Genomic DNA, 24,094 nt, shown 5'->3' on the forward strand with positions numbered 1-24,094 from the left:
AGTTGTGTGCAACTTCAGTTGGTCTTCTAGAATGAAGACAGGAGCAGTGAGTTGCAGAGGTGGAGGATATCATGTTTGAGGAAGACGGCGATACAGCGAGTGTACCAGTCTCCAAGTGGGAGAATTGTTGAGTACTGTGGAGTCTGGTCCACACCGCTCGAGCAGAGGCATTGGCCGCTCGAGCGAAGTCAGGCAGAGTCGAATGCTCGACGTCAGCTCGACAGTGAGCTCGAGCGGGACGCGGAAGGGAAGTTCGCTCGACACGCCGCTCGAGTGAACATGCGATTTAGGGATTCCGCCGTTTGAACTATATATATGATTTTTGACTCTTATGTCTGTGTACTGTAGACACGAAAAACACTGTGGACGAACAGTGTTGAGACCCATCTTGTAGTGTGATATTCCTCAATAATAAAATCCTCTGCAGCTCCCGTGGACGTATGCAATTTGCCGAACCACGTACATCTTGTGTCGTGTGTGATTGGTGTGTGATTGTTTTTCTCGTTCGTTGTTATTTTAATTCATTGTCATCGTTTTTCACAACAGAGTATGATTAATCTAAAAATAAAGTTACTAGGCTGTTGGTAATAGATTACGAAAATTGAGAGATTATAAAAATTTAACTTGTTTTTTTCTTATAAATTGATTATGATTATTCTCCTAAACTTTATTATAAGAAATACAAGATGACTTAAAATAATAAAAAAACATAATTTTAGAAATAACATAATTTTAGAAATAACTTAAATTAAGTGTAATATATAACGTTAGTTTTTATATTTTGTATTTTTTTACATGCATTTTTTTCATATTTTTTAAAAAATAAAAAATTTACAATTTTATTAAAAAGTATTTTCTTAATTATTAAATTTAAAAATTAAAAAAAAAATCCAAGCTGGAGCCTCCAGCAGGGAGCTACTAATGGAAAGAGTAGCATTTTCCTTTTAGATATTGGAATTGCAGCAAGCATTGCCGCCGGTAGAATATAGAAATAATAATTATATTTATCATCATCACATACCATACATTATCTTTATTTTATTTTATTTTTTATTTTTTTTATAACAGATATGTGATGTATAGATAATAAGTAGAATAATTCAATTAGTTTAACAAGAATAAAATAAAATAAAAATAAAAAAATAATTTTAAAATATATAAAATGTATAGTATAAGACGATGAGTAACATCTCTCAAATGGAAAAACCTTTCGATGTGTGAATTTGACGCCATGCAAGATACGTGTTCTCTCACGGAAGCCAAAATTTTTTTTTAACTCATAAGCCATATACCACACATTTAGTAAAAGAAAAAATAAAAAAGAGTTCTGTTATACATAAGCTCATACATCACACATTTTTTAATTTTAATTTTGTTAAATTAATTAAATTATTTTACTCATTATCTATATACTAATATTTGGTAAAAGAAAAAAAATAAAAACAAGTGTGGTTTGTGATATATGTGCTTATGTTTAGAATTTTTCTTTTGATAATATGTGAATAATAGTAAAGAAATTATAAATAATAATAAATAAATTATAAACAAATAAAAATTATAAATAACATTACATTATTTATAAATAATAATGAAATGTAATAGCTTATTTGGATAGGGAGACGAAATGAAATGATTTTATATAAAAGTTTAAAGTTGAATAAAATATTATTAAAATATTATTTTTTAATATTATTATTATTTTAAAATTTTAAAAAATTAAATTATTTAATATATTTTATGTAAAAATTTAAAAAAATTATAATAATAATAATATGAGATGCTTTCTCAATTTAAATAGTCTCTAAAAAAGAAATGGCTTTATTTTAAGTTTAGGTAGTGAGCTAAATGATATTCATAATAGTAAAATAATAATAATAAAATATTAAATAATAGTAAATAATAATAAAAAGTACCTTAAAAATAATCTTTTTCAGAAAATGGAGGGTTTCCGAAAAATACTCCGCTACCCAAAGAGCCGAAAAACAAACCGTTCTGGTCACCAACATCGCTCCCTCTAATAACAGCACAATATACATTCGATTCTTCGAACAGCTCCAAATCAATCACCATGCTCCTTGCTCTTTGATCCCCAATCCGAAAACCTTAAACTTTTTCTTTAATTTTCTGTTTTTATTTAATTCTTTGCGATTTGAATGATGAAGGAATTCGCGGTGCCACCGGTGGTATTCCCGTCCGGGGGAAACCCCGGTTCAAGCAGCGGTGTCCAGCAACGGCGGGTTCCGACTGCGCCGTTTCAGCCTCCTCGCTCCGCCGCCTCTGGCATCCCTTTCATGTCTTTTGATATCGGGTCCGCAGTGACCTCCACCTCCTCCGCCTCGATCTACGGAGGTCCCATCGTCGGCGGAGTCGGCGCCCCCGGGGGAGCAAGCTTCGAGGATGAGGAGCCGTTGCTGGACGAGCTCGGCATCCATCCGGACCAAATCTGGAAGAAAACCAGGGCGATCCTCAACCCGTTACGGGTCAATGCAGCTGTGCACGAGGACTCGGACCTGTCCGGCCCGATACTCCTCTACATGTGCCTCTGCCTCTTCCAGCTACTCTCCGGGAAGATCCAGTTCGGAGTCATACTTGGCTGGATCGTCGTTTCCTCTATCTTTCTTTACGTGGTGTTCAACATGCTGGCAGGAAGGAACGGTAACCTCAAGCTGCACACTTGTACGAGCGTGGTTGGCTACTGCATGCTTCCCGTGGTGATCTTCTCGGCCGTGTCGCTGTTCCTGCCCCAAGCTGGTGCGGTCAGGTTCGCGATAGCCTCAGTCTTCGTTTTCTGGGCGACGAGGGTCTGCACGGGTCTCATGAGCGCGCTTGCCGATGGCGGCGATGAGCATCGCGGACTGATAGCGTATGCGTGTTTCTTGATTTACACCCTGTTCTCTCTGCTTGTTATATTCTAGTGAAAATTTGTTGTGGATGCTTGGAAATCGAAAATTTTGGTTAAGTAGAACACCTTTTCGTCGTAGATGTAGTTTTGGCTTATCACCGACATGAACCTGAATGCTATCGTTGGAGTGCATTTTATTTTATAGAGAAATGAAGTTGATACTTGTAAATGAACTCGTCTTAGGTTATTATGTATAACTTTCTACTTTCGCTGTATCAGTGTCTTGTTTGTGAAGCGAATGGATGTTTATTGTGGGCTTGCTTATGCTCTGCGATTGGCCTCTTTTGTCATAGTTTTGTCGCTCGGTATACTTAATGTGGGTTCTAAAATTGTGCACCGAAAAAAGAGTATGTGAAGTTGAACTAGATCCGTGACATTGGTCCTATAATCTGTTGTTTCGGTTTGGAGAATTTGTTTTCTTCACATCATGCATCGTGTCCTCTTCTTGAAACTGCTTACAGCTTTTGCTTATTGTCCCCGTCTTGTTGGACTGATACACGTTTTGCTTCTATATATGGAGACCGTAATGTGTTTGCCTAATTGTTGAGCTGTTCATAAGGATCACTCAAGATTATCAATTGCTTTCACTTGGATCTGTTTGTTGATTAGGTTTCTGGCCTTTTTCTTTTTGTTATTGTCTTTAAAGTTTTTGCGTAATTCTGTGGCTGGTGTTTCATTTGGCTAAAACATCAAGTTCTCTGAAAGGATTTCAATGATAGTGAACAAATGTGGCTATTCAAAAACCTCTATATTTCCAGTTGCTAGGGGCCCGCTAGACTTTTTACTTGAAGTGTTTGTGCTACATACGCTGAAATCCAAACCTACAACTTTGGAAAACATAAAAAATAGGTATCTGTGACTTGAAAATGGCAGCTTCGTGCAGAGGGTGTGTATATAAACTTAAACGTGGGTGTGCTTATTTGAGAGAGATGCATCTGCTTCCAACTACACATGGACATGTTTGTGGTAATCTTTTTAGAAATCTCTTTGAAGTGTTAGGATGAAATTACTCAAGAAAGTATAAGTCATAAGTGGGTTCATACAAAAGAATTAGATGCAGTTGGAATCCATACTTTTTTTTTTTTTTAAGAAGAGGACGGTATCCCAATTTTATTGATAACCATCGCTTATGGCAGAGGAATACCGTGGTTACATCTTGATACCTAGGGGTCACACATAGTCAAAAAAACCAAACCCAGGCATCCGAACTAACTAGACCAAAAAAAAAAAAAAAACCAAAATAAAAAAGGCAAGAAAAACAAACCTGTAACTAAACCTGTTATTTCTGACGAAAAATGTGTGAACCAACTTTATCCATACGAACAGCTCCCAGAATATCCTTTGGTAAACTGTGAGTGGACTCAAAGAAAACCTCCTTACTACTAGAACCCAATTTGGCAAGTTTGGTGGCTACGTGATTCGTTACTCGAAAAGATTGGGAGATCTGTATCACCATGGAGCTTGCCATCGTTTTAGCTTGTTTCCAGTAAGCCTGACACCTCCACGGGACAGTCCCACCTTTATCCCACCATTGAGCCACAAGTTTAGAATCAGTTTCCACTTCAACATGAGTTGTATTCATCTGTGCACAAATGATCAGACCATCCAATAATGCTTGAATCTCAGCAATATTATTTGAACTATTGCTGTAATGTTTGGTAAAGCACAAATGATATGACCCTTCGGATATCTAAAAATTCACCCCCCTCCGCTTCTTCCGAGGTTCCCTATGCTACTACCATCCGCATTCAGCTTCATAAAGTTTTGTGTAGGCCGGATCCATCGCAGAAATTGAACTTCCTTTTTCCTGACGGGCATAGTCCATAAGCAGAGTTGCTGTAAGATAGCACTATTTGAAGCCTTGATGAACTTTTTATTCGATTTAGTATATAAGACTTGAGCTAGGAATGCTTGATTTTATTGTATACTTGCTGCCCTGAATCCACAGTCCCCTCCATGCGGGCTTTGCATCGGAAAATCCAGAGAAACCAACTGATAATAGACGGTAGAATACCAATCACCACATTAATTTGAGAAACAGCCTAAGCCCCTAGATAACCATTGATGTATTTTCCCCCCCATGTATGAGCAAGCCCAATATTCATCCCCAGAGTAGCTTCAAAGACCATCTAAACATACGTGGGAATCTCACCCATCAGAAGTGCATGATCCAAGGACTCACAGGAAGCCACTTTACAACATTCACATTTTGATGCCATAGAGATATTTAATTTCATAATATTCCTGTCAAAAAGCAGGCCGTTATTCATACCTCTCTACATAAAAGTAGAAATTTTTTGAGGCAGTAAAGAATGCCATATCCATTTAGTCCATTCCAAATTATCTCTGTGATTTTAGTCCATTCCAAATTATCTCTGTGATCACAAATGTAATTCCAAGCTGAAGATGTATAAAAATTACCATTTTGTTCAGCTCTCCATATCGGAATGTCGGGACCCGTGGCAATCTTGACATTTTGTAATTTCAGATCTTTAGTAAGGGTATTCCCCACTAACTCTTGTATTTTCTCCCAATTTCCCCCCATCTCAGAATAAACATCAGCTACTTTCAAAGAGGGATTAGTGATCTCTGATATTTCACCCTGGATGCCCATATTCTAAGAGTTAGTTGCACTAGTAATTCCTTGGAATCATTTAATGGGTAAAAGAAGTTTTCCCTTTAAGCAATGTGAGAGGGCTTATTCATTACCTTTCTTATACTCATGCCATACTCCATTGGACTTGTCTGTTTGACTTGGAAACAAGTGTTTCTGAATTTTGTGGTCGATAAGAATGGCAAAAGTTTTTGAAGCGGCTGATTTGGAAATGTAAATGTTGAATAGTTTGCCACCATTGATTGTTGGGGAATACAATTGATTCCAATTACCCTGCTCTCTACTCTAGTTTTCAAGCCTACAACTAAGGGAAAAGTCAGCCTTCTACCCTCCGATGTGATTAAAGCACTCTGTTTTGTGCACTGTTTTTTTGGGGATTGAAAATGACATGTTGTGCAGAGTGGTTTTACAGAAAACGGGCAATGTTTATTAAATCAGACAAGAAATCCGCAAAAATTTGTTTTTGAATGTGGTGTAGAAATTTTTTTTAGCATCCTGATATTAAGTCAATATGTAGTTTTCCTTTTTGATGTATAGCAGTAATTCATCCCTGGTGATGGATATTATGATCTGTCTGCTTGCCAGATCGCCAAAGACCATCTATGGATGAATCAATTATAAGCTTGTAATGTCACTTTAGTAGTTTTTATAGTCTCCTTTGAATTCCTTGTCAATGGTGGATCTTATGCTCTATTGGTTGAAATCCTATATCCAAATCAAAATTAAGCTTGCTGTGCTATCAAATTCCATTCCCTTTGATTTTTGAGAATCCTTGTTATCAGCTCTCTATATAGGCCATCTTCTCTTTAAAGCATTGTCCAAAAGTCTGCAACTGTGTTCTATTACTATTTAATCAGTTAAAAAATCATCAAATCGCCAATGCAGATGAAAATCTATTGCTTCTTTTTAGAGGCACTAGCTGTGGTTTTTTCGGATACACATTTTGGTGTGGACAAGAAATACCATGGAGAATGCTGTGTTATGTTTTTCCTTGTTTTTAGCTGGAGAGAGTTTGTTTAATAGATTCAGATTTCTCTATAGGTTTATGATCAGTAAGGTGTTCCTTAATCTTTTACTTCTAATGAGGTTTCATTCTCAATTCATTCTCTTTGCATCATTTCCAGCATTGGTTTTGAAGATTTGCATTTTTTTTTTTATGAATGAGAGGAAGGGTAGTGATGATCCGCTTCGTTCATTCTAGAACAAATCATAGTTAAAGGAGTATGATGTCTAAAACTTTTGTGGAATTTCTTTGTGGCTAAAACATTTATTGTCCTTATAATGTCCTCAAACATTTGAAGCCCTAGAATGAGGATGATATTTATTATCATATATTGTATAAATTTTATTTAACTTTCCTACACTCACCTGCACTGTAAGATAGCATGTGCTTTACTTCAGTGTATAAATACTATGTGTAATTTTGTATTCATTTTAATGAAATCTTCCAAAATTCTCTCAAACCTCTCTCTCGATTTTTCCTCTCAGTTTCCCTCTTATCATGGTATTAGATGAAACCCTAACTCTAGCCCACTGGAATGCTGTCATGACCACTCCGACTGACGAATCGTCTTCTACCAACCCTACTCCTTCTGTTGTTCCTTCTTCTGTGGATTATTCGAATCCATACTACCTTCAAAGTGGAGATCATCCCGTTGTGATGCTCGTCTCCCAACCCCTTGCTAGTGATAATTTTCTCACCTGGAATAGATCCATGTCTATGGCCCTTATTGCTAAAAACAAACTCTGTTTTGTTGATGGTGCTTTGTCGAAACCTTATGAGAGTGATCCTATTTATCATGCTTGGATTCGCTATAATACTGTTGTTTTTTCTTGGTTGCTTAATGCTTTGTCTAAAGAAATCGCATCCTCAATCCTTTACATCGATACTGCAGAAGAAATGTGGAATGATTTAAATGAACGATTTGCACAAAGCAATCAGCCTCGTATCTTCCAGATCTGGAAGACTATTTTGCATCTTTACTTCAAGAAAATGTCTCTGTAATTTCTTACTTTACACGGTTGAAAAGTTTTTGGGAAGAAATGGTTCTGTAGGCTATTGGTGAAGGCAGTTGGTTGTTGGAATGTGGGGGTAAAAAAAAAAGTGAAATTTTGTTATCTACCTATTTGCTTGGAGTTGTCATTCTGCATTTGGGAATTATTGTAATTGTTGGTTGGGACTTTAGCTATGCTGTTCGATTGTTTATTTGAGAAAAATATTCCAAGTCTTCTGTTTTGTTGAGGTAGATAGCTCTAATTCTTTTGACTTTAGATCCCCCACTGTTCTGTTATCAACCACTTGTATTATACTCCTTCCATTGACATGCATAGATACTAGATTAGTGTCAACTATCATGAATACGAAATAAACTTTTTGACTACAAAACTGGTAATCCCTCTCTCTCTCTCTCTCTCTCTCTCTCTCTCTCTCTCTCTCTCTCTCTCTCTCTCAGAAATGGCTGAGTTCTGTATTATCTTTATTCGGATGGTTTTTGTTTTCCTTCCTGACATATCAGAATTTTATTTGCGGTGAAATTTTATTATTTTACAAATCGAACTCTATCATATCAACAATGTTTCCCACTTTATCGACTTAAAAATAATTTTTCTTGCCACTATGACCCAGCAATCAAGCATCAGAGAGGTCGATTGAAAAAACAACTGCTGCTCATACAAATATCATGCAGATTTATCCGATAGTAGATAGTGAAGTAAGAATGCACCCAAACGGTAGGCCATGAAATTGGGGTTATTCGGCTCAAACAGCAAGAGAGCTCCACGCTGACCATAAAACAAAAGGAAAATAATCTATTGATTTTTTAAAAATATTTAAAGATGTTTAAAAAATATTTAAAATAAAAAACATTAAGGGAAGGGACAATTCGCACTGGGCACACCACCAAATGGACAAACTTGGATCGGATACGATCACAACCCAATATATAACTTTATTAATATTTACTTTCTTAATCATTAATTAAAAGAAAAAATTAAAAAAAAAACAAATATAAAAAAAGTAGTAGATGAGTTGTAGACGTGTAGTAGAGTAGAAATCCTATCATTTTTTTTTTTCCTTTTAAAAAATTTTTAATGAAAGAAAAAGCAGACAATATGTCAGCAACACGTTAGATGGTAGTAGGAGAAGCTGCTAATGATGCCCCCTTTGAAACCAACATCCAAATCCTGCGGATTCTTATAGATTTGTTGAAACTTGAATGGCGTTCTACTTACCGCCCAACCACCAAAAAGAACATGGACTTATATACGCGCGTGTGTGTGTATATATATATTCAAGGAGACTGCACAGTTTCAGTGGTATGAAACCCCCCAAACGAAGCACCCATCATGGCTTCCGTATCTGAAGACGCTGCAGAACACGATACCCATACTAAAGTTTTAGCAGACATGGAAGACGAAGATCTTTTCGAGATCAATCTCGAGGCCGTGGACAGCATCCCTCCACCGCATTACTGGGATAGCTATTTCACGGCCACCGGAAATGCACTACTTGCCAATTGCCTCCTGCCCATATCGGATGTCTCCGGCGCTGTTCCAATCGTGTCCAAAGATGTTTCCGGCACTGTTCCGGGGGTATCAAAATTGTGTAGCGCATTGTCGTTGGCAGGGACGGCTAACTTTGTCATGATCACCGAACCGATGCCCTTAGGTGAGCTTCTTAGGTTGCCTTTCATGGGGGCTTTTGGGGTACCCCGAAGGCAAATGAAAGCCTAACATAATAACTTTGGCTAATAGCCGTGTTGCCTTAACGCTAATATAACTGCTGTCACTGTAAACGAAATTCATTTGTTCCACATGAAAACTCAAAAGGAAATGTTAATACTTCTAATGCATTTCTCTGTTTTCTCTTTTTCTTTTTCTTGGGTTATTTTCCTGGATAGTGGATGTTGATAACTTAGGAGCTTTGCTTTGAATCGCTTACGATTACTTTCAATAAGTTGCACGAGTAAGGTTAGGTTTGAGGAATGAGATAACACTTAATAAACAATTTTTCTAAATTTTCATATAAAATATAATAAATTAATTAATTTTTTTAAATATTAAAATAATAATATTATTAAAATATAATATTTTAAAATTTTATTTAAAATTAAAAATTCTGATCTCACTCTCCAAACCTAACCTAATTCTACAGAGCTACCTCCCCTTCTTCTACATGGACACTTGTGCTTACGTCTATTTTTTATTTTATTTTTTAACATTGCTACATATAAGTCACACAGCACATTTTTTTTTTTAATTTGTTTTAATTTTTTTTGAGTTTATTCTTTTCAAACTAATTGTATTCTTCTATTACTTATTCATATATCAAATATTTAATGAAAAAAGATGATGTGTAGAAATAATAAATATAATTTTTTTTAATTTATTTTTATCCTAAACTACTAATCGATCCCTCGTTTAGAAAAGACATTTCGAATTCCTCCCCAGTGTCCCCCACCCTTTTGCCCTCTGCCTTCTCCTCAATCATTACACATAGGATAATGATAGAGTTAGGCTTCATTTAGATTTAAGAATAAGATAAAATGAGTTAAAATATTTTATAAATTATAATGAAATTGTTAAGTTGAAATAGAAGAAACAGTTTTTGAAAATTTTATTTGTTTGGATTAGAAATTGAGATGAGATATATAATTTTAATTTTTTAAAAATTTTATAGACGTGAGTTCCACCATTTATTATATAATAATAAATAATTTTGTTTTATTTATAAATAATAATAGTAATTTATAAATCACCTATTCAAATATAATTTTTAAAATTTATTTACGTCGTATGTGCTTAAAATGTTTATTAAAATATATTAAAATATTTACGCCCGAAACTTGTTTATTAAAATATATTAATTTAATATATAACTTTGAAAAGTATACGGAAATGGCAGCCATTTTTGACTTTGATCTGTTTTGTTGTTAGTAAAATTATCGTGAAACATCGATTTCATTGATTTGAAAACAGCCATTTGAATTTAGAAGTGTTTTATCGTACAAGCAAAAATGAGATGAAACTATCTCACCTCCAAATTCAAATTACGCCGTAGATTTCATTTAGTTACACAATTAAAAAAAATAAAAATAAAAAGAATAGTAAATAGATGGTCAAAAGTAATAAACTATCATTATCCTACGCATATACCTCAATTCCTAATTGGTGAACATTGCTTTGCATCATGCATGCCACGATTATTAACATTTTAATTTCAATTTGGGAATATAACAATCACGTTTGATTTGCAAGAATCTGCATTGTAAAAAAAATGGAAATTTCACTACAAGAATCTGGGCTTTTCCCAGCGATTTTTTAAATGCTGCAAAAAATATCGCCGCATTATATGAGTTATAGCGGCGATTTCATAATCGTTGCCAAATTTAACTTAATTAGTGGCGAGGTGTGTCACTTAAGTTATCCCAACGACTTACTATGCATTTAGCGGCGAAATAATTCGCTGCCATATATTAATAAATATACGGGCGCCAAAATTGCCACTTTATTTCCCCTCCCGCCCGCGACTTAGTCAGTCTAGCTACCCCCTCTTCTCCGTTTGGTTTTCATCGAGCTTGAGAGAAACTGCAACCGAAATCCCTTCGTTCACTCCATACTAATTCGCTGCGATAATCCCCATTTTCGAATACCCACAAAGCTCCATCTCGATTCCTCCACTACGTTTTCTTGTGTGGTTGAAGCTTTGTCGTCGTTTCCTTCCAAAACCAACCTCTGTGCCTCCATCGAATGGCTTACCCATTAGCTTGCCCACACAGTACCCCCTTCAAATCTTCCACATTCTGAACCGAGTAGTACTTCGACTACCAAAAATATAATCCCCATTCAGTCAGAACCACGATGTACACACGCAGTACCCCTGCCAAACGAAGCCCTCTGTTGTGATTGGGAAGGGGCTAACCTCTTGTTGAAGTGTTAGTCCGAAACAAAGGGGTCAGAAGTCCCAAACAAAACAGCTAAAACGAGGCAAACTAGTTCGTGTTGGGCTCTGTTGGGCAAAATCCACTATTCGGTACCTCTACTCAGATTGTGCGAGGTATTTTTCTCAATCCACAGGTGGAAATCATTATTGATTAGTAACATGCATGAACATAGGGCCATTTCAGTGGTTATTTGGATTGTTGGATGACATGCACAAATCTCAGTTAGGGGTTTTTGTCCTTTTTTTGTTTTTTTATTTTATTTTTATCTTGTGATCTGCCGATGTTGTGCATATCATCGCTAAAATAGGTTGATTTTGAATCTTGGTAGATTCGTATTGTCAAATGTTGAACCTCAAAGTATATTTTTGTTTCAATCATTGATATATCATAGTGCTATCTTTGTCCCATTCATAGAATCTGTTCAATTGAGAGTTAGTCTTAGGGCTAGATTTAGGGAAAGAAATTGGGGAAAAAGCAACCTGTTGTTTCTTTACATTGTCCATACATGCTTTAAATAAAATCAAGAACAGCTAAGAATATTTTTTCATCTTTGCATAAAATGTTGATGCTTGTTAATATCAATTTTGAGCTGCTTGGTTGCTTGAAAGTAGTTGTTATATTTTTTGCAAATATGTCCATGCTAATGTTTGTAATGTCTTCAAAACATTTTCTTTAATAAGCTTACTTAATTATAAAAATTCGGGTTTGATTCATATGCTAATCTTTAATCTTTTTCAAAAACCACTATTAGTTGATTTTCATCTACAACTTGGTCATAGTAGAATACTTAATCTTTTGACAACCATAGCTATTAGTTAGTTAGCTGGAAAATGTTCAACAGAGTTTTTTCCAGAAAATTTTGCTATGCACTCTGTTTTGGGGCTTGAGAGATTTAAACCATGATTCTTTATAGCTAGCTAATAGTAATAAGAACATTTTGTTGGGAAATAAGCTAACTTTAATGGGGAATGCTTAGTTACTTCTAGAAAACAGGATAGGTGATCTATTCCATGCTAATATATTACATAAAACTTCTCTTTGTTTGAGGAAACATTATTTCCTTTTTACTTCTTTCACTAAATAATGGTATTTTTGTTCAATCTCTATTATTATCATGTTTTGTGAAAATAGAAGGATAACTCTAGTCTTAATAAACCAATTAAGCAACTCACCAATAGTACTTATCACTGAAATCTGCTGTAAGGTTTCAGGACTTAAGTGAGCTTTAGGAAGGGTTGTTAGAAAAGACTTAGACCCATCAATCTCTTTGTTGCTATTGCCTGTGTCAATCTTGTACACCCCTAACTCAAATGTGAATACAAGATATCAGAGGTTGAAGTACTAGTGCCACTATATGGTAGCTAGCTAGCTAGCTTGTGTCGTGCTATTTGACTCTTGATTAGCACTTGGTTTTAACTAGTGGAGATGACAGCCCGTTAGCTAGCTAGATATATAGGTTAATGTAGATAGCTATAATTAAAAAAGAAAAAGAAAAGAGATTATTAATTAAAAGGTGATTAGCATGGGTTTGATGCACATTAATTAGGTTAACAATAAGAGTATTAAAAAGTAGATTTTGTCAGGATTCTGATCATTTAAAGATAAGATTAAAAGGTTGTGATCTTGACTAATCAATTAATCTGTGGCCTTTATACAGGGAAAGAGTGCAAAAAAATAGCATGCAGTAACAAAAGAAGAACTATATATATATATATGGTCTTGAACCACCCCATGTGTGTGTATATATATATGTATGTATGTATATATGCTTATATGAATTAGGTAGGCACATGGTCGCACATAGGCCAGTTTAGCTAGCATTTGATCATTAGGATGTGATTTATTTTTTTTAATCTACTTCTTGACACTTTACCCTTTGACCATATCCACCAGTCTAGAAGCAACACCAACAACCAGGATTTCAGTGAATAAACCCAGAGATACAAGTAGTAATACTAATACAATCTCAATATGATGATTACATACCAACATTTACAAGTGATGTCTTTCCAGCATTCTGAAGTCCTATCAAAGATGGCTTCATTTCCTGCTTGAAAAAGAGGCTGCAATCACATACAATCGAGTAAGCCCACTCATTCTAAGCAAATGATCAATCAAGGTCACTCAGAAAAATTTAATAGCAGACTTTAAGATTCCAAATATTCTTGTCATAAGACATTACCAAATCCAAATGACAGCCAAATGCTCTAATAGAATCAGTTCCCATCTCATTTTGGGCACTTGTGGGGGCTTAGCTCTCCATTCTGGATTTTTGGAATGGTATGACAGAATTTGACACTTTTTTTGATATAACTAAAAAAAAGGATCAGTTTCCCTGGCCTTTATTATTGACCTGCAAGTGTATGCATTTATAGATAGATACTAAAAGCAAAACCAACTGCTAACTTGCCTATTTGTAGTCCACTTTAAAGCATAAAGACAATCAAAGAAAATGAATGGCTCTTTGATTGGGGAAAAAAAAAAAAACTTTCTGTGAGTGGGATGCTGTGCTGTTTGTTTAAAGGAAGGTTGTCTTTACCTGCAAATGGATTCTGATGTACACTGTCCTTTTGTTTGATTAGTGTTTTATGGGCACAAGCAGATTTCCAATAATTTAGGGATCATGTTTTCTGTTTCATCAATATTTCTGCTAATTTTTTGTAGAAATTTAGGAATGATGTTTACTTCCTTTGGCTATGGTGTTTTTGCATGGAAAATCTAACAAAGCTGCACGTACAAGTAATATTAGATGTATATGCTGTATAAATTAAAGATATAACAGTAGGTACAAATTTAGAAACCACATATTGGGTTTCAATATCTCATGATGATGCATATTCTTTCTCTACTAGATGTGACAGGCCTAAACATATCTTTCTAACAGATATATTTTTTTCCATACATTGTGAAAATACAATGTTGACTGAATTTAGTGTGAAATCCAGTAGATAAGAATGTGAGTTATTTCCATACTTAATTTCTTGTGGGTTTTCTAAATCCAGTAGCTCTATTCATGTATTGTTGGGAGGAAGGCAGATGGGAAGTATAGAGAAAGGGTTGTTTCTCATATTCTTCTCTTACCTATGTATTTGTTCAACTTCATCCCCTCTTCAGAATGGTCTTACTTTCTCCAGGTACTGTACTAACACATTAGAAATTGTTATCTGTTTCTCAAATTTTCTCATGCCTTTGTATTTTTGCACCTTCATCTTCTCTTCAGAAGGTAGTATACCCCTATAATTTTTTTTTGATAGGTTGGTTGAGAACCTACAAAGCCCAGCTGGCTAACCTCCTCTCAATCTTCTCATTCACTCTTTCCCAAATTGAAACAGATTTATGTGAGGCATTCCATGTCTTTTGACCCAATTTTTGTCTTAAAGGTTCAACAGTTGGACTTTTTTTAATCCTTGAAATGGTTGACCCCATTCTGTCTTTTTATTGGTTGTTTCCCTTACTGATTAATACATTTTGTCAGATATTATTACAACAAGAGAACAAAACAATCTGTTTGGGAGAAGCCGGCAGAATTGATGACTCCAGTTGAGGTGATTCTCATTACTGATTTGTTGCTATTGCTGTAGTCACTCTGTCTGCTCCTGTTACCTGTTATACATTTGATTGAAATGCTCAGGAATACTCATAAACGATGCTCTCTGTATAGATGTTGACAATTGTAGCCAGATTAATCATATTTGTTTATGGGAGTTATCCTTTTATTTGCATCTGCTTCCACTGGTTTGTAGATGTCATGGAAAATTTGGAGAAATTTAACGAATGCTCTATATGCTCACTATGAAGGCGGCGATTTACTTTCTCAAGGCAGGCAATGATTTTGTTATTTACATATTGTTTATCATGTAGGATGATTTTAATCCGTAGCGTTGTTTGATGTGTTTGACCAATGTCAAAAGAAATTGTTTCCTTCCTCTCATTTTTCCTTGATTCTCCTTACTTGTGTCGTAGGATTAGGGATGTACTTTATATCTATTATTTTCGATATTTACTTCATGTCTTCGCTATTATGGTAATAATTTTTAGCTATTTCTGCTCCCTAGCTAGGTGTTTTCTCTTGTATACATCCACTGTACTTGGCTATACCTATTGATGTTAATAAATTTTTACTTATATAAAAAAAATATGGCAATAGTTTTTAGAGTTATTTTCTTATATTTCTTAAATTGCTTTCTGAATTTCTTGTATCTATCTCTAGTTCCTAATTAGGTGCATTCTCTTGTATACTACCTGTATACTTGGGCTATGCCAATTTCTGTATTAATAAAATCTTCCTTACGTATAAAAAACTATTTGTTAAATTGCTTTTTTCTCCCTCATCACACAATTCTTTTTTAGATAACTCTGGTTTACATGTCTTTATGCCCCACAAATTGCGTTATGTTCCATCCATGATTATGTGATATTGAAACACTCATTTATCCACATTTTATGTTCAAATATCTGATTTATTTCGCTATATTGATCATTTCTAATTTTGTAACGTCATTTTTGCATATGTTCATTTGTTTTTGGCTTCTTTGGTGTCTAGTTAAGGTTGGTTGTACAAGTACAGTAGGTGATATTGATTTTGGAGGTATGTGATGTGGGGTCAATGGTACTTGCTGTAACAATGTTTTAATTGTCTGTGAGTTTATATGTGATCAAAACATTTATTGAAGAGCACATAGGCTTAGCTCAAGCACGTGTGATGTATACAAGAAAAAAAAATATTAAAAATAGAAAGAGATACAAGAAAATCATGAAAACTTAGCCATGAAATTATTGTCAGTGTTTTCCTTTTCTTTAGGATGGATATCATGTGAGGTTGTCTAGATCTAGGGGAATGAATATAGATTTTGATGAATTTATAAGATATAATAGGTTGATTTAATTGTATGATAAGGATGTTGTGTGTTTTAGGCTATGACAATCATATAGGTTCAACTGTATTATAATTTTTTTTTTAAAAAAAATACTATTTGCGGCGATTAAAAATCGCCGGAAAAGGCCATTTTTCTCGCGGGGAATAGGCTGATAAAACTGCAAACGGTATTTAATGGCGGCGCTCATTTAATCGCTGGGAAATCCTTTGGCAGCGATTTTTGAATCGCCGGAAAAGGAATTTAATAACCGAAAGGTCTTTGCCAGCGAATAAAAAATCGCTGGCAAAGGATTTTCCAGCGATTAGAAAATCGCTGGCAAAAGAATTTAATAACCGAAAAATATTTGCCAGCGATTCAAAAATCGCTGGCAAAGGATTTGGCAGCGATTTTGTAATCGCTGGCAAATGACTTTCTATTTTTAATTTCCTTTGCCAGCGATTTTCTAATCGCTGGCAAAGGAATTGGCAGCGATTTTGTAATCGCTGGAAAATGACTTTCTGTTTTTAAATTCCTTTGCCGGCGATTCAAAAATCGCTGAGAAATCCTTTAGTTTTAGCGGCGATTTTTTGTTTCCGCCGCAGTATATAGGAAATGGCTGAATAGTACCGGCGAATATGCAGCGATTTTGTAATCGCCGGTATATGTATTTGGCGGGGATTTTTCCACTTTTCCCGGCGATTATAAATCGTCGGGAAAAGTGCAATCTGTTGTAGTGTTTGACCGAAAATCTAGAACCATCAATTTTAATGATTTATTGGTTTAAGAAAAAAATGGAAACTTGAATGAAGACCTAACACATCTATTTAAATGATCTATTGGTTTCAGAAAACGAAATCCTCTTTTCTCCCCCTCAGGTTTCTGGCAATTGACTCGGTCTAATACATTAATTTAGAAAACATGACTCAAAATCGGGAATGTTCTTTTGCAAGTAAATTTGGAAAAAATCAAATCACTGACATCTGATTCTACATCCACATTCTTTCCCACTCGCTTTACAACGAAAATAGCTGTCGATGATTGAACGCGGGGGGAAAGAAGTGTGAGGTTTTGTGGGAGTGAGAGAGAGAAGAGAGAGGCGAATGAAGGGAAGTGGATCGGGAAATTTCGAAAAGAGGGGAACGTAGATCATGAGAAAAGGAGGGAGGTTTTTTTATCTGATGGACTGATCGTGATGCAACGTACATGCATGAGTGCTGTCACGTAATGTACATTTCTCCCAGATTCCAAGAGTACTTTAATTTTTTTTTATATATTCGCGGATCTCTTCCAGATTGATGATAAGCAGGAAATGGCTCTCTTGAGGATGGGAAGAAAATAATGGCCACGTCTCAGTACTTCATGATGAGAATTAAGAACAAGTACAAGAAAGCAGAAGAATGCAGAATACTCTAGGAAGAAAAGAAAAGAAACAATAAAAAAATAAGAGAGAAAGAAATGGTAGCCCTGTCTGAATTCTCAGCATTGGGACCACGTGTTGTAAACCGGGATGCTATAAAGACGGCCCCCCCCAACCGGGACCAAAAAAACAAAAAAACACTCAAGATGGGATAAACTCTCAGCGCCATGATCTTGTCAATGTTGTCAATGTCATGATCCGACTTGCCCTCTAAATCGAACCATGAAAATTGTAGGATGAAAAACACTATTTGCATGCCGGCAGCTTATTCGTATACTAATGATGAGCGAGCTTGACCCAAGTCCTACCTGTTCAGCAGTCGATAGCTCTAATACCACATGATGTACAGGTCCCATTGGACATGTTCCAAAACCTATTCACCATGCAAATTAACTCCGGCTCCCCACTCTCTCATATTGTTGTGGACTTGTTTCGTCGCCAGTCACGTATGATTACAAGCAATTAAAGAGTAGAGTAATTTGAGGGTTTATAGGAACACTTTTGATACTTAAGTCAAGAATTATAGTGAGAAAACCCTTTCCAATACGAATAAATGAGATGATTGTTATATATTCAAATTTTTCATTTATATAGTCTATGAAATGTTTGTTATTGTGTAATAGTACAGACTTATCCGTTATTTGAAATTCAAATTCTAAGACGAGGGATTGATCATCTGATATTCAAATGGTAGCCCCTCTCACCCAACAGACTCTCATATGGTTATCCTTTCGATTTCTTGGATGGATTGGCCCCTAGAGGTGGGCTAAGTTCTTATGGGACCGCAGCTAGAAGCCTGACTTGTGGCCTAGATCTATTGATTAAACTGTTATTAGCTTTATGAGGGTATTGAGCCCTCTCCACATATATAAATATAATGAATTAAATTTTTCATGAATGAAATGTTGCAGCTGATTTTTTAGCCAAGTGTGGTCCTGAGGGTTTGAATTCTGATTAGTCTAAAGATTATACGTTGCTTAGTTTTTTAAGAGGTCTCATTTATATAAACAAATTAGGTCTTTCTTATTTGAGGGTTTCGTAAAGTTTGTGCCTGGTAAGTTTTTCTTTTGGTTTGATTAAATTCCCCATCCTTGTTTGTTTATTTTTCTTGCATGTTATCTTGTATTCGGTTGGTTTTGTGTTAGGTTAATTATTCTCTCTTGGCATTGTATTTGAATGATATGGATATTAAGGTTTTTTTTTTTTTTTTTTTGGCCCGAGCTTGGTCTTTCTAGTCTATTTGTATCTTCCAGGTGTCGGGTTGTAATTATAATTTTCTTTTATTACAAGTGAGGATAATCAATAAAATTAAGGTACCGCCATATTTTAAAAAAATAAACATATATAAATGCTAGCTAGGTGTTATAATATTTGTACATATCAAGAATTATTTATCTTTAAAACAAATGTCGTGGGATATTCTTATTAATCAAATTCACATTTACCCCCCACAAACACATATTACATAGAGAGCCAACAAAAATAAAAAAAATAAAAAAAAAAAAAAAAGCTAGAACCAAAATTATCTGATTAGAAATTTTTTAATTTTTTTATTATTGTTTGTCCTTTACCTAACTGGCAAACAAAGATCACATAGAATATAGATGCAAAAGTTAAAACCATCTGCAACCCGTCTCTGCAAGGCCGGCGCCGGGGTCCTCGGTTTTTATCTCTCCATCTGTTGTACATGTTTCGAGAATTTTAGCTCATTTGTACCTATTTTCTCAGATCTTTTTTAATCTCTGATACAATCTCGCTATCATGCATGTATATGTTTAATATTGTAGATATACAATATATATACCGACCTTCCCTAATATTGTAAACTTATATGGCTCCACCACGTGCACTAGTAGTTAATTAACACCTTTATAATAGTCAAAGAAAAGTACTCATAACATATTTTCTGAGGAGGGAGAAATATTTTAGACATAAAAAATTATATAAAAATAAATTTATAAATTAATATAATATACTAAATTATAAAATTAAGTAAATTTATAAATTTATTTTTATTTAATATTTTTGTGTCTATATCAACTGTCTTCCGAATCTAGCATGTCGACATTGTTTATTCTCTCGCCCCATACACATTTTTATCTAATTAAATATTTATATATATATATATATATATAGGCCAGCAAAAATGCAAATATTCAGAGCAAAATATTAAGAAAAATTTTATACACTATATTATTATCATATTTATATCTTATTAAGTAAGATGTGATATATTTATCATCATTAAATAATCATTTATTACATATTTTTATATTATTAAATAGTGATAAATACGCTACATCATATCTGATAAGATACAAATAGAATAATTGTGTGGTGTATAGCATTACTTGAACACTAATAATAATTGAGTAATGTTATATATCATACTTTCATCTTACTTTTTTTTATATTACGTAAAATGTGACACATTTATCATTATTAGATAATAAAAAATTATGTAATAAAAAATTATTTAATAATGATAAATATGTCACATATAATAAATTAAAATAAAATAATAGTATAATGTATATAATTTTGCTTACTTTCGATGATGTGAATAAATATTTACTTATCCCAATTTAAAATCCCAATATATACATATGCATTTATTTATTTCTGCACAAATTTAATACATAGCATGAATACTAAATGTGCTGGTATTTGTCATTATTGCAGCATTGATGTCCTAGACATTATAATTACTCTGCGAATGGCTGATCAATCAAACCATTTCAGTTCGACTGGTGATGCATGGGGGCATCGATCCCATATTCCGAAAGAAACATTTCCAGCCAATGAGTATATACCATTAAAGTTTATATTTCGATTCATGGAAATTAATTTATATATTTCCATAAAAAAATTTTAAACATAAACTTATACACTACATAATATTTAATTAATTTTTTTTCTTTTACCAAATATTTGGTATAGGAATAATAAATAGAAAAATTGAATTAGTTTAAAAAAATAAATTTAAAAAAAAATTTTAAAAAATAAAAAAAATAAGATGTGTGTTGTATGAGTCGCAAAACTCTTTCCCATGTACGGTAAACTTTAATGGATGGCGCTGTCAAAGAACGTCCCCCGAGTGCCAAAACACAACTCTTTGCACGCATTATCCGACCTGTAAAATTCAGATAAAGAAGAAGAAAAGGAAGGTGGAAAATGAAAGCTAGCTTGATGTGATTCCGATGTCAACTTCAATTTTCTTCAGTCTTGAACTACTCGTGTTCATGTTCAACGAACCCAAAACCCTAAACTGGAACGAGTCAAAAGACAAAAGGTACTTGGATAGACTTGCACTCTGACGTTGGTAACCGCTGCCACGTAGACTGGCCTGTATGATTCTCCTATTGAAAATACGAGAGCCCTCTTTGGTTTTTCTGATCAAGGACATTATACGTATATATGAGACTAATTAAGTTGAGACGATTACATTTAGCTCTTAAATGTAATGCAAATGGCAGCGTCACTAAAAGAGAACGATTGATCTTTTTCGGCTAGTTCTTTCAATCACATATACCGAATGAGTTTAAAATGAAGATCTTATATATGGTACTTAAACAAAGCCTTGGTATAGAGAGAACTCCAGTACTTTATTCCTGACATGTACATTTTGGGCTTCACTAATTAATTAGCGGCAAGAAATGGGCTTCACTAATTAATTAGCGTCTTCTTGCCGCTGTTTCTCTCTGTGCATTGAAGTAAACAGCAGCAACTGGGAGGTCGAGATCATTTTCCGCTGCAAAATTTCGGGTGCTGAAGTGATCCCTTGAAGAAGGTGGGTTTAGTACTGACTGCCTGCGTTTCTGCTTGAACAGAACAAACACATACCTGTGGATCCCTATGTTAGGCTTTGGAATCTCATAGCTCACCACCTCCCTTCCTGTAATTAATATGTATTATACAAAATGGACAAAAAAGAGGAGCTATTATAGATCAGTAACTATCTCTTAAACTCTCTTTTCTTCATTTGGAAGAAAATGAACATACCAAATGTGGCATCTGTTGTGCCTGGAATGTCTGTGACAACCCTGCAGATCATGTTATTCAAACTGTTAGCTAGCTCTCCCAGACTCCCCCCCTCCTATTTTAGCAAATTGAGATTTGAATGCGTACGTGTGTATATTCCAAACGCTTTGATCTCTTTCCATGGGTATTAGTTTTCTTTCCAGATCGAATTCCGAATTTTCAAATTATTAATCTTAATTATTGAGCATATATCCTAGGTTACAACAGCAAACGCACGCTAACACACACACACAAGATGAACACAAAGATAATATATAAACAAATATGTGTGCTTGTGCGACAGAGTCAATCTGCAGTTTTCTGTATAAGATGTGCTTGTACTATAGTACAGCACCTGATAATTCTTGATTAGTAGAGCTAGTTACAAGCAGCTCCAGATTGCGTATTAGGGTATTAGAGATCCCGGACCTGATTCGCAAATATCACATAACAGAAAGAACATCTCTACTTCTTGAAACAACCATCCATGTGAAATATAATAATTTCTATTTGCAATCAATTTGTTTTTTGTTGGGCAAGGGTTATGGGTTACCAGTGCAGGTGCTCCCTTAAATAAGGATCACTAGGGCCGGGAACATCTGGGTCTGTCATTACCTGCAAAACAAAAGAACACACGCAAGGTGCAAATAAAATCTAGAGGATTTCGATCATGATAGATATATAAAGCAACAATAATAGAAGAGATCAAATGAAAAGGAAAGAGGGGATTCCAATATTAATATACCAGTGTGAAAAAAGATCTCATATCGCCTCCTTGAATCTCAACCCTAGGTTTGATGGTTACTGTTGAAGGATAGAGCTCATGCCCATTGCAGACTTGCTTGGTGTTGTAAGTGATAGTCATTTTTATGCTTGGCATGAAAGAATCAAGCACATCTCCTATGACTCTCCCAACAACGAGAGGTTCTGACATTCTTGCCATTGAAAGAGGGGAGAAAGGGATCGAAGAGTAGTGATCTAAGAGCTGATAGGATAAATAAGATAACTTAGAAACTTGTGATTGGGCATGGAAGAAGTAGCACAATATTTATAGTACTTTGAAGTATCCTGCAAATCACTTCAAATTTAATTAACTCCAATAAACACCAAAAGATATACGGACGCATATCTCTAAAAGAGATTGCTAGATACTCTCTCTCTCTGTCTCTCTCTCTCTCTGTGATCCCTCATGTGGCATATCGAGTGGTTAATTTAATTTGCTTTTTTCAATAAACTCTACTTGCATGCGAAACCCCGCGGCTCTCCTCCCTCTAAAAATGGGTCCCTAGGAATTGGTTCTTGATTGGCTATATTCCTAACCAATAAGTTTTCGTTCAATACGTGGGTGTTTTTTGGGTGAAGCCACAAGAACAATATATAAATAATTCGAAAAAATGTCAACATGACGTACTGTCATGTATCACCATTAATATTTGAACTTATAATATGTACGTAGTTATTCGATATAATTAGTTAATTAATGCGAAGTGTAACGACCAGCTAGCAGTGGATAGACAAGCTGCTAAGTGAGGCGTCATGATATATACGCAGTCATCGTAAGAATGATGGTCGATCTATGATAAATTTTCTGTGCATGCAAGGTGTTTGACATAAAGCAATAACGAAAACCTCTGTTTGTATTCATTGTATATCCTTGCATGAGTATTCTATCGAGACTTTACAAACTTATATAGAGAAAAAAACTTAACAAAATTTATTCTCAACATTCTGATCTTGTGTCATCTATCTACTAGATTGTGATATTTTGAACCAAAACCTTCCTTTTGATGCTGCTGTGCTTTACTGAAGTGTCATTCATATTGTTATATGTACTGCTGCCACTGCATTCCTAATTTTGTATTGCTGAATCATTTGTTCCTTTAACAATCCCCCGCAATGCAAGCGGTAGCTCACAAATCGTGAGGCTTGATCGTAAAAGCTCAAACCGAGTAGTTGAGAGTGGCTTTGTTAGAATATTAGCCAATTGATCTTTGTTTGATACAAATGAAACATTAAGTATTTTTGCTGTCACTCTCTCCCTAACAAAATGAAAATCCAATTCAAAATCTAATTCTACATGCTTAGTGCGAGAATGTAAAATTAGATTTACAGACAAATATGTTGCACCCAAATTATCACACCACAAGGTTGGTAGATTAACCAAATAAATACCCAATTCACCCAAAAGAGATTGTATCCCTAACACTTCACATGTGGTATTAGCAACGACCTTATATTCAGCTTGGGTTGATGAGCGAGCAATGGTTGGCTGCTTTTTGGAAACCCAAGATATCATATGCGAACCAAAAAAGATACAAAACCACCTGTTGATTTTCTATCATT

General features: G+C 34.8%; 4 protein-coding genes across 4 annotated transcripts; 3 read left to right on the forward strand and 1 right to left on the reverse strand.

Moving 5' to 3' along the window:
• Nucleotides 1-1,932: 1,932 nt before the first annotated feature.
• Nucleotides 1,933-3,166, forward strand: LOC122280004 (protein YIPF5 homolog). Its single transcript, XM_043090943.1, has one exon. The coding sequence runs from the start codon at nucleotides 2,154-2,156 to the stop codon at nucleotides 2,913-2,915; it is 762 nt and encodes a 253-aa protein (XP_042946877.1). The 5' UTR covers nucleotides 1,933-2,153; the 3' UTR covers nucleotides 2,916-3,166.
• Nucleotides 3,167-7,017: 3,851 nt separating this feature from the next.
• Nucleotides 7,018-7,521, forward strand: LOC122279480. The gene has a single exon (XM_043090160.1). It carries the CDS (start codon nucleotides 7,018-7,020, stop codon nucleotides 7,519-7,521), a length of 504 nt encoding a protein of 167 aa, XP_042946094.1.
• Nucleotides 7,522-8,800: 1,279 nt separating this feature from the next.
• Nucleotides 8,801-9,354, forward strand: LOC122278036. Its single transcript, XM_043088103.1, has one exon. It carries the CDS (start codon nucleotides 8,862-8,864, stop codon nucleotides 9,246-9,248), a length of 387 nt encoding a protein of 128 aa, XP_042944037.1. The 5' UTR covers nucleotides 8,801-8,861; the 3' UTR covers nucleotides 9,249-9,354.
• An 11,917-nt stretch (nucleotides 9,355-21,271) lies between these two features.
• On the reverse strand, nucleotides 21,272-22,919 carry LOC122279716 (CEN-like protein 2). The gene is made up of 4 exons (XM_043090501.1): nucleotides 22,497-22,919; nucleotides 22,305-22,366; nucleotides 21,734-21,774; nucleotides 21,272-21,626 (listed from the first exon to the last, which is right to left on the reverse strand). The coding sequence occupies exons 1-4, from the start codon at nucleotides 22,692-22,694 to the stop codon at nucleotides 21,406-21,408; spliced, it is 522 nt and encodes a 173-aa protein (XP_042946435.1). The 5' UTR covers nucleotides 22,695-22,919; the 3' UTR covers nucleotides 21,272-21,405.
• Between the last annotated feature and the right edge of the window lie 1,175 nt (nucleotides 22,920-24,094).

The sequence above is a fragment of the Carya illinoinensis genome, chromosome 10, assembly GCF_018687715.1.
Source record: "Carya illinoinensis cultivar Pawnee chromosome 10, C.illinoinensisPawnee_v1, whole genome shotgun sequence".
Taxonomy (NCBI): Eukaryota; Viridiplantae; Streptophyta; class Magnoliopsida; order Fagales; family Juglandaceae; genus Carya; species Carya illinoinensis.

Bases quoted from the DNA above. Each gene is read 5' to 3' on its own strand.
- LOC122280004 (XM_043090943.1), top strand. From the start codon at position 2,154: ATGATGAAGGAATTCGCGGTGCCACCGGTGGTATTCCCGTCCGGGGGA.
- LOC122279716 (XM_043090501.1), bottom strand. From the start codon at position 22,694: ATGGCAAGAATGTCAGAACCTCTCGTTGTTGGGAGAGTCATAGGAGAT. The intron at 21,775-22,304 runs GTAACCCATAAC...CATGATCTGCAG, and splicing joins TTAAGGGAGCACCTGCACTG to GGTTGTCACAGACATTCCAG. The intron at 21,627-21,733 runs GTATGTTCATTT...TATTAATTACAG, and splicing joins CACAACAGATGCCACATTTG to GAAGGGAGGTGGTGAGCTAT.
- LOC122278036 (XM_043088103.1), top strand. From the start codon at position 8,862: ATGGCTTCCGTATCTGAAGACGCTGCAGAACACGATACCCATACTAAA.
- LOC122279480 (XM_043090160.1), top strand. From the start codon at position 7,018: ATGGTATTAGATGAAACCCTAACTCTAGCCCACTGGAATGCTGTCATG.